Source organism: Pyrus communis, chromosome 11 (genome assembly GCF_041283825.1).
Source record: "Pyrus communis isolate YQ-2024b chromosome 11, ASM4128382v1, whole genome shotgun sequence".
NCBI classification, from domain to species: Eukaryota; Viridiplantae; Streptophyta; class Magnoliopsida; order Rosales; family Rosaceae; genus Pyrus; species Pyrus communis.
In genome coordinates this window covers 21,061,590-21,071,811 of record NC_142575.1, presented here as the reverse complement: position 1 = coordinate 21,071,811, position 10,222 = coordinate 21,061,590, and the positions used below count along the sequence as shown (strand labels likewise).

The window sequence follows — 10,222 nt, the reverse complement described above, 5'->3', positions numbered from 1 at the left end:
TTCAAAAGATTCAGCCCCTCGAAAGAGAAAGACGAGGGTACAACTGAATCCAAATGAGATCATTCAAGAAGAAAAAATGAATGACACATCTATAATTCATGATTCTGTACTTTCAGAAGAAAAAAAAATGTCCTTGATGAGATACATGTACCTAAAGAAACAGAGGTATATGAAAGCAAAGAAATCTCCATAAATTATGCTTGTACTGATGAATTGTGGGATTGAAATGAAATAATCATCGACGACATGTTCGCATTCGCGGTAGCCACTGAAATCATATTAAGTGATGATCTTGAGCCCCGCTCTGTTGATGAATGCAAACAGATGCAGGATTGGCCTAAGTGGAAAGATGCAATCCAGGCATAATTAAATTCCTTGGAAAGGCGAAATGTTTTTGGACCAGTAGTCCAAACCCCGCCTGGTGTAAACCCCGTGGGTTACAAATGAGTATTCACAAGGAAACGCAATGAGAAAAACAAGATTGCAAGATATACAGCACGACTTGTTGCACAAGGCTTTTTGCAAAGACCTGGAATTGATTATGAGGAGACATACTCTCCTGTAATGGACGCAATTACGTTCTGTTATTTAATAAGTTTAGTGGTTTTAGAAAAACTTGACATGTGATTTATGGATGTCTTCACCACGTATCTATATGGAGAATTAGATACTGACATATATATGAAAGTCCTAGAAGGACTTAAGTTGCCTGAAACAACTAACAAACCACGAGGTATGCTCTCAATCAAATTAAGGTATCATTGTATGGGCTGAAACAATCTGGAAGAATATGGTATAATCGTCTCAGTGAGTATTTGACCAAAGAAGGGTATATCAACAATGTCATTTACCCTTGTGTGTTCATTAAGAAATCCAACTCTGGATTTGCTATAGTGGCAGTATATGTCGATGATATGAACCTAGTTGGAACCCCTGAAGAACTCAATGAAACTGCTAAATATCTGAAAAATGAATTTGAAATGAAAGACCTTAGAAAAACAAAATTTTGGCTCGGCCTGCATATCAAGCATTGTGCTAGTGGAATTTTGGTCCACTAATCAGTTTACATTGAAAAAATCCTGAAACAATTTGGTATGGACAAGGCTTATCCATTCAGCACGCCAATGGTCATTCGTTCTTTGGACATTCAGAAAGATCCATTCCGTCCAAAAGAAGATGATGAACTGGTCCTTGGTCCAAAAGTACCATATTTGAGTGCAATAGGTGCTTTATTGTATTTAGCATAGTGTACTAGACCAGATTTAGCTTTTTTAGTCAACTTGTTAGCAAGGTATAGCTCTACTCCAACAATTCATCATTGGAAAGGAGTCAAAGATGTATTGCGATGCCTTCGTGGGACAACAGACATGGGTCTCTTCTACTCAAAGAAATCCACAAATGACCAGATCCTTGTTGAATATGCAGATGCTGGTTTTCTCTCTGATCCGCATAAAGCCCGCTCACAAACTGGATATGCGTTCAAGAATGGAGATACAGCAATCTCATGGCGCTCAACAAAGCAAACATTAGTTGCTACATCTTCAAATCATTCAGAAATACTTGCTTTACATGAAGCAAGTCGTGAGTGTTCTTGGTTAAGATCAATGATTCATCATATTTGGAATTCATGTGGTCTACCTTCAAAGACAGACACTCCAACTGTCATTCATGAAGATAATGCAGCCTTGTTGCCCAAATGAAGGAATGATTCATCAAGGGCGATAAGACTAAACACATATCTCCAAAGTTTTTCAATGCACATGAGCTTCAGAAGGCTAAAGTTATTGAAGTCAAACAAATCTGTTCCAATGAAAATCTGGCAGATTTGTTCACCAAATCTCTACCAAAGTGCACGTTTCAGAAGATAGTGCAAAGTATCGGATTACGTCGACTTACCAAACAGCTAAATTTGGAGAATGCGGAATCAGGGGGAGATACATATCAAGAGGAGCATCCATGATACATGCATGTTGTACTCTTTTTCCTTCGATTAGGATTTTTCCCACTGGGTTTTTCCTATGAAGATTTTAATGAGGCAACATAAGCATATTTAACACTATATCAACAATCCAAATAAAGTTGTACTCTTCCTTCGCTATGGTTTTTTCCCACTGGGTTTTTCCAAGCAAGGTTTTAACGAGGCAACTGATATTGATATGTGGGCATCCAAGGGGGAGTGTTGAAAACATTGGCATTGTTATGAATGCCCACACACAGATTTTTCAATACCCACAAATGTGATGTAGACTTTGGAAACAAAAGGATCGTATTTTCAAAGTCATGTGATATAAATTTCAAAATGTAATAATGCAAGTTGCTCTATAAATAGAGCACTCGACTGCAATCAAAACATAGAGTAAGAAAGGAAAGATCAATAACATCGGTATCTATTCCTACCTCTTTTATTTGTCATCCTCTTGTGCTATAGTTACAGTGTAATACTTTACACCTGCTTCCCTCTTGTCACTAGTAAAGGTTATCTCTCTAATTTTGACATATTTATAACAGTTATCAATTTGATATAGGATTTAGTTATATAGGTATTAAATTGTAAGTCCTACTTATCATTATGTTTAAGAATTTGGGGCAAGTATTTGTGTTAATAAAATTGACAGCTAATCATACATCTTTTAATTTAGAAACGAAAAATGTCATACTAGAACGTTGTAGTTTGCCTTCCGTGACTTATTTTGCATTCATGAAACTCATGTCATCACTAAAACGAGCAAGTGTTAGAAGATTATCGAATTATTTTGGGTTGTCCAAAGAAAGGTTAAAGCCAATTAAGGGAAACATTAAATGTTTAGTTTCCAGTTTTGTTGTTTTGTTTACGTTGGAATTTTAGGCTTATCAAACCAATTTAAAGATCTTTTAGTCATTTATATGCATAAAATAAATGAACAATCCATCTTGAGAATGTTACTCCATTGATTGATTTAACACGTATGGATAACTAAACAACCTCCAAATCGAATGTTTTTAATTTTTTTGCATATATTATCTTTAAATAATAATAAAGAGAATGAACAGTTCTGATTGTGATGTTCAGACAATAAATAATCGTTAATAAAATTCCAAAATTCCGATTCCGAAATTGATATTGATATTCATTTCCGAAACTCTTCCTTCTTGGTTGTTTCTTTCGTAGTATTTATAGGGTGGCACACTGGCATGAAAGGAAGTTTTATTTTTCAAACGGTGCAATTTATTAGAGTTCTAGCTGCTTATTTCACAACATTGAAATAAGTATAATACACATACGATGTAAATTATATTCCACTTGTTTCCTTTACTGAAGAATACTGCTATATATGTAGGGGAAAATATTCATATTTATCTCCAAAAATTTGTTTAATTTAACGACCCCTTTGTCCTGCCAGACGGGGAAGCCTCGCAACTGCGACAAATATGAAGAAGAAAAAAGAACGATTAATTTGACAATGGCTAAAGAACTACTTGGTAATGACCAAAGACTTACGCGCCGTATCAGTACATATATACATATACACGATTAATACGCCTACCTCGGCAACATGGTGAAGAATTTGAACTTCTAGTTTGACTTCGTTTGAGTATTACACGTATATTCCCAACCCTAACTCTTTTGGGTTTGTTTCCACCATCCATGATGGCCTGTTGAGAAGCAACCAGTTATGTCATACACAAACTTTATGCACATATCTATTTTCGTCACAGGCATGTGTGAACATATATATAAGAAGGAAGGGATCGGATATTTTACTTGTTCATTACGAAATTGAATGTTCCTTGCGCAGCACGCTCGAGGAGGAGTTCCCTTGCCTCAATTGCAATGCCTTCATTCTATATACAGGGAGACTTTGATAAGAGGCTTATTGCATCAAAGTATAGCTTTTAGGTTTGTAAATTACTCATCCCTTGTACATACCTCCTCCGGAAACCAAACCCCAGGCTTTGTGCTTCCCTCAAGAATTGCCATAACAAATGCAGCTGCTGCATATCCCACAGATCTGGAACACAAATTCTAACATCAACTACCTTGTTACGTTTACAGATGTTGAAAAAATGGGGTTCCTGATCAGTTTTGGAAAGGAAATTAAATAGACCTATGGATGGTTCAAAACTTACACAGAGAGTCTCTTGTGACTGAATATACCAACTGTATTGCGCCCATCAGAGCACTCCAAATCAACCTGTCATCCCCAACACACCACAAACCCAGAAAAAAAAAAACAAAACAGAAAAAGGAAAAAGAAATGTGAATTGCAATGACAAAGATCGTGTGAATTATAATTCTTCCCCTCATCCAATTGTCTCACCCTCATTGATACACGCTCCCCAGCAAAAGAATCAACTTGTCGGACAACGGGGTCAAACAGTTCAACCATCTGTTGGACTTTGCTTCTGTCTCTCAATAGCTCCTGCAAAGTTTATCTATATTACTTAGGCTTATTATAGGAGCTAAAAGAACATTTAGTTACTCAAAATTAATGCAGGGTCATTTTGTTAAAGCATGTTACTTAATCATCATCTAATCTCATTTCTTATAATAGCGGTGAAAATTTCAAACGCCAAGGCTACAGTTTCAGTCTAAATAATCAGAGCACATGCATGCAATACTAAAGTCATAGTGTACCGGTGGAAGAAGACTAGTCATGATTGCCATTCCCCAATTCCAAAAGAAGGGTGAAGTTCCAAATCGAGCACTGACAGTAGGTACTCCTAGGACCTCATGAGTACTTCTTACCTCCGGTAGATTCCTGAAAATAAGAAATTGTTCATCAACCCTCATAGTAATCGAACCAAATTGAGCATTTAGACAGAAACCAACTGGTTCATCTGAAGAGAAATTACCAAGCTTGAAAAGAAGAAAAATAAACCCCACTCCGATGCAAAAACATCTCAAGGACAAAACACTGTGCATTCTAAGAGCTATTCTGCAATCTATCAACTACTCTGTGGCCCCATCAGACTATTACGGTACATAAAACATACATATGTTTCTATTTCTTCCAACGACCAGAAGATAAAATTAAAGAAACATGTTGGATGAAACTTCTTCAATCTTGTTAACCATCTTTTGTGAATTCCAGTAGGGTATTTTATCAGTTCCAGCAGATTATCATCCATTTCAGTGCGTTTGTGCTGAAAGGGAGGTGTTAAGATGGTGATTGTAATATTACAATGACAACAAGAAAGAAACTGACACCAGAATTGATCAACAAGTCTCAAATGGGATTTCCCACCCTTTCGGAAAAATGTGGGTGAGTGGTGTATACTACTATATGAGACTTGTTTCTGGATTTGGATCCTCTCCTGAGCAGAGGGTCCGAATCCTGCTGACCAAGCAACACGGTCCGTTGGATCAAAATCCAATGGCTACAATTATTATAACTTTAGAGGGCCCCCTGTTTGTAGCCATTGGATTTTGATCCAACAGTCCGTGTTGCTTGGTCAGCAGGATTCGGACCCTCTACTCAGGAGAGGATCCAAATCCGTTGGCATCACCTTACATACTAACCGAATTGTTGGTAATCTTAGTACTACAGCTTTCTTGTGTGTATAATTTATTGATCATATGGTTTGGTGACTCCAAACTCATGCATAAAATTGCAGCTCGTTTAACATCAATATCTTTCTCCCAGAACTTACAACAGATAAACATCTTTCTTTCCAATGCCTTTTCCAAAGTCAATCTCCAGCATTCCACTATATGGCTTTAGTTTGATCTTTTCTCCTGGTCGAGAAGTCCGTTATCACAGTTAGGCATGATATACGGAATTCAAAAGAAGCACAAATAGAAAGGGGGGAAAAGAAAGGGAATTGTTATTAGCACTCCAAAAATCTCATTCTACACTCCTCACAAGTGTATTTTTCTTTCTAATTATAGAAAGTTTGGAGTGCCAAATGAGATTTTTGGAGTGCTAATAACAATTCCTAAAAGAAATTGTAGAACACTATTGAAACTAACCTTTATTAAATGCAACAACCTCCTCTCCCAGAAGCAAAAAGCTAGTGGCTAAGATAGTTGGACCAGCGCCGCCAGTTCCTGCTGTGTAGTAATAGAATCTGATACGAGGAATTTGCAATAATTTGTTAGGCATAGTAAAAACTACGAATACTCCATGTTATGATATGTGTGACTATGCATTAGATCAATATGTTCACTTCAATCAAGAAGTATCTGAACAAACTCCTAACCAAAGCATGCAATTTCAAGTTTGATAAAAATTGAATACAAATAACAAAGACATGAGAGGCCAGTTGAGGCAAATGTTGATCCCATATATTCCATTCTGGCCCTCACTAGCTCTTCGCTTGGTTATACAAGGAACGTGCCCAAGGGGGCTACTACGCTCACCACGCACTTGCATCACCACCTGAGCTTCGCTACTGCTTTGCCCAGACCCTATGCCTACCATGAACTTGAATCATCACATGGCAGCTAAAGCAAGCTAAGCTTCCCAGCGCCCCAAGGAAGCCAAAAGACACTCCCCTCTCACGGCCGAAAGCTCCACAACACATTGGGTATAGATTATTAATTATAATTTTGGTTAAAGTTTATGTGTTCTTATAATTAGAGTTGCAGCTTGAGACGTGTGGCCAAGGAAAGATTTATTTCGAACTAATATGAAAGACAATGTAAGTAGAAGGCACCATTTGAACTACATAAAGAATCTATACTAGCAAGAAAAAATCCAATTCGATGCCAATTGATTGGACTTAAATTATGAAGGTACTGGGAATGGTTTACCTTAGCCTTTCGGGTGTGCCTTTGCTTTCACTTCTAGCTGCACGAACTAGTTCTGCAGCCATCACTGCCATTATAACAAATAGGAGTCAGCATCGAAGTAAAAACAAATGGTCACTATGATTCAGTTTTTAACACAAGAATATCATCTGATCACAACTCTAATCTATGACTACTCCAATGGTTTTCCATTGGCGTGCTTACAAATTGCTTTATGTTTTTGGTGGAACAAAACCCTAGGCATCATGTATCGTAGTCCTCGAAATATTCCAAAACTCACATCAACAAACTCAAAAGTAAGATAACACATCATGAGGTTTCACTGTTATATTATACATGTAAGGTACAACTCATATGAACTCAAAAAACCATAGGTACTTGGGGTTTCTCAGCTCGTGCATGTAGGTCTACAGAAAGAGAGTAACGTATCTTGCTACGGGCCCTATAAAAAAGAGCCTGGTATTTGAGTTTATCTTGGACAAGCAAAATTTTTGTTTGAACACAGATCAAATATATGCACAAGCAAAGTGTACCACCAAACTTGTGGATTACAGAACAAAATGTGCTGATGATAGACCATTGCTCACTCCTGGATAAATTCCACCAGTTGTTATAGCCGGAATATTTGCAGCTATAGCGCTGTTCTTGAAGGATTTTGCACGTTGTGAATAGGCTGTGTCATCACAAACATCAACGTAGGCTGTCTGTAGGGAGATGAAAGACATTACCAAAGTCATACAACTTTTTAGTAAACTTATAAGATACATTATCGAAGATACACACACTCACTCACTAACCTTTGTCTCTAAGGCAGCTTCCAATACAGTGCACTTCTCTGCTTGTTGAAATGGCCCTGCAGCATGAACTACGAGATCTACATCTACAGAGAGAAGTCGTAATGAATATTTATGCACTGTTATGAAATTTCATAACTGCACTTTAAGGACAAGATGAAGCTACTTGCTCAAATGAAATTGGATACAATATTATGAAACCCACACTAGGATTACATGCTTCTGCATGCATATCAATTATGATCCCCATTATATCAGAAAGGGTAAACCAATAAAATGAAATTCCGGGTTTCTCTCAATTTCCAGTATGAAATAGAAACAAACAATGCAGTGTTAAAAATCTGCCTGTTCTACTTACACACAAATAAAATTGTGAGATGTGACAATTATGGCCTGTAGTGAAAATAGAAAAGGCCAGTGAGGATGAAGAGCATGTCAGCACATTTTGAAAATTGAGTTAATAAAATATGAAAGGATTGTAACAGAAAGACATGAAATCCCAGATGTCATTGCATAGCTGTTCAGTATTACAGAAGCATTGGTTAAGTGAAAAGCAAAAAGTGGAACTGGTGAGATAAATGATGTTTCCTTTTGTTCCAAACTTTCTTTTTTGGGACGCTTGTCCCTACATTCATGTTCAATGACTTAGTCTTAAACCAAGAAGCAAAACAAAAAATAATTACTGAGGTCAAGTATGTATAAGTAAGAAATTACATATTTGTCCGTTTATCATTTTTTCTTTAAACTAGGCCCAAAGACAGGTTTCATCATGATACACAGACTATGACAGACAATCTAAAAGTTTTCATATGAAATCGGATTAGTTAGTTATTCCTACATTAGAAAGGAATAAATAATTATTGGTATGAACTGTTGAGTCAAACTGGATCATATTAAGAAGACAATAAAATCTAAAAGAAATACTTACTTAAACATAAGAATATATATGGTATACACATCTCCAACACTTAATATTCCCTACATGATACGTAACGAATCAGTCAAGTATAATACCGAAACTTTTTGGTGAAGCCATTCAATACCCCAGTAGGGGTAGCAGCATACTGAAACTTAAATTCACGGACAATAAATGTTGAAAAGAAAGTAGAAGAATCGATCACCTTTCAGAGCTGCTTCCAATGATTTTACATTGTTAATGTCTACTTCTGAGAACTCTGAGTTTCTCCCAAGTGTAGCTACCATATTAACACCTTTTTCCCTGTAATGGAACCCAATTCCAGCAAACTTTAGCATCTCAAAAAGCAAACGTTCGTAATCACACATGAGAAAGAACTCAAGAAGATGCTAAAAGGTAATGCATTTTCAAGACCACTGCAACATTATCAAAATGCACCAAGTCCTGCTCTTTATCGGGTTTATCTTCTCCGCTATGCATTTTACCTGCCTATTCATTTTGTTTAACTTTATGTCATCTAGAAATTGATAACGGACATTTACTGCTTGTGCACCATTAGAATTAGAGTTACTAAGGTTCTCGACGCTTGGACGGGAAAACTTTGTTATTCTAACCAGGTCTAGATAAGGCAATGCAGGACAGGGAAGCCTTCTTAACAAGTTAATTAATTATTTGAGTACCGTTATTCGCACTCCAAAAATTTCATCATGCACTCCTCTTTTTACAAATTCCCCCGCGTTTTTATAAATTTGGAGTGCAGATTTAGACAGTGACACAATTCTTGTTCAAAAAACATAAATTTTACAATAATTCAATCCCAAATTTCCTTGCATTTCTAATTCTACCAGCCAATAGAAAATTTCACCTCTAACAGAACCCAAAGGAGTAACATTTTCTCTTCATTTCCCTTTTTTTTTTCTCGGCAACCAAACAGTGAGTACGTGTTGGGCATAATGGTAAATTTCATTACCTGTTTCGACCGCCGACGACAATTTGGAGGTCGGGGCATAGCTTGGAGAGGGCAATGGCAGTGGAGCCTCCGACCCGACCCGTTCCGCCGAGCACCAACACCCGAGAATTGCGGGTCTTCTCTGGGAGTTGAACCCGAGTCCCGATTTGGGTGTCTGTAGGAGTAGTCGCGGTGGCCATAGTAACACCGACTCTGCTGTTCAAATGCTGCATATGCACTGAAGCTCCCGCCATAACTCCTCCCTGCTCTATCCCTTCCTCACCAACCGTAATATCCTATCAGTATTTTTTTTTTTTTTTTTTTTTTCGCTTTTTCGTTTCTGATGACGTGGCACTTTGTGCGTCTAACATCTTTTATGATGCGGCACTTTGTATGCCTAATATTTGTGGCAATTTGGTGGCCACGGTTACATGATTTATTAATGTGCCGGAACATGATCAAGAATGCTAAATATAATAATATAATTGATTGAAAACTTAGAAAAAAGAAAAATTCATCGTTGTATTATGCTTCTTAGTGTACCGGCATGTGTGTTCGGCACACTAAAAAGTTTATCTACAGTAATACCGCCTCTGCTCTCAAGAACAATTTGTATGTTTAGCTGTCACGGTTGTGTCCTATGCCAATAACATAAAGACACGTAAATTAACTATAGCATATATCATTATATTCTTGACATGTGATGCTACATGGCGGTAAAGTCTCTCCTGCTCTTCAAGTAAGGTGGCTGAGAATGATTTTGTCCTTCAAATTGAGGAGGCTCCTCCATGGTCAATGTTTCTTTTGGAAGTTGATCCATCAGAGTTCGATGT

At 37.2% G+C, this 10,222-nt stretch overlaps 1 protein-coding gene across 2 annotated transcripts; it reads right to left on the bottom strand.

Moving 5' to 3' along the window:
• Positions 1-3,167: 3,167 nt before the first annotated feature.
• On the bottom strand, positions 3,168-9,686 carry LOC137743342 (Saccharopine dehydrogenase). Of its 2 annotated transcripts, none has more exons than XM_088680582.1 (14): positions 9,411-9,686; positions 8,646-8,743; positions 7,528-7,604; positions 7,308-7,434; positions 6,734-6,797; positions 5,951-6,048; positions 5,632-5,716; positions 4,616-4,739; positions 4,299-4,400; positions 4,108-4,172; positions 3,908-3,989; positions 3,743-3,822; positions 3,525-3,633; positions 3,168-3,397 (listed from the first exon to the last, which is right to left on the bottom strand). In XM_088680582.1, the coding sequence occupies exons 1-13, from the start codon at positions 9,641-9,643 to the stop codon at positions 3,576-3,578; spliced, it is 1,293 nt and encodes a 430-aa protein (XP_088536708.1). In that variant the 5' UTR covers positions 9,644-9,686; the 3' UTR covers positions 3,168-3,397; positions 3,525-3,575. The 2 variants fall into 2 exon arrangements, with proteins under 2 accessions (XP_088536708.1, XP_068339320.2); XM_068483219.2 differs by having other exon boundaries at positions 7,528-7,610; positions 9,411-9,685.
• Between the last annotated feature and the right edge of the window lie 536 nt (positions 9,687-10,222).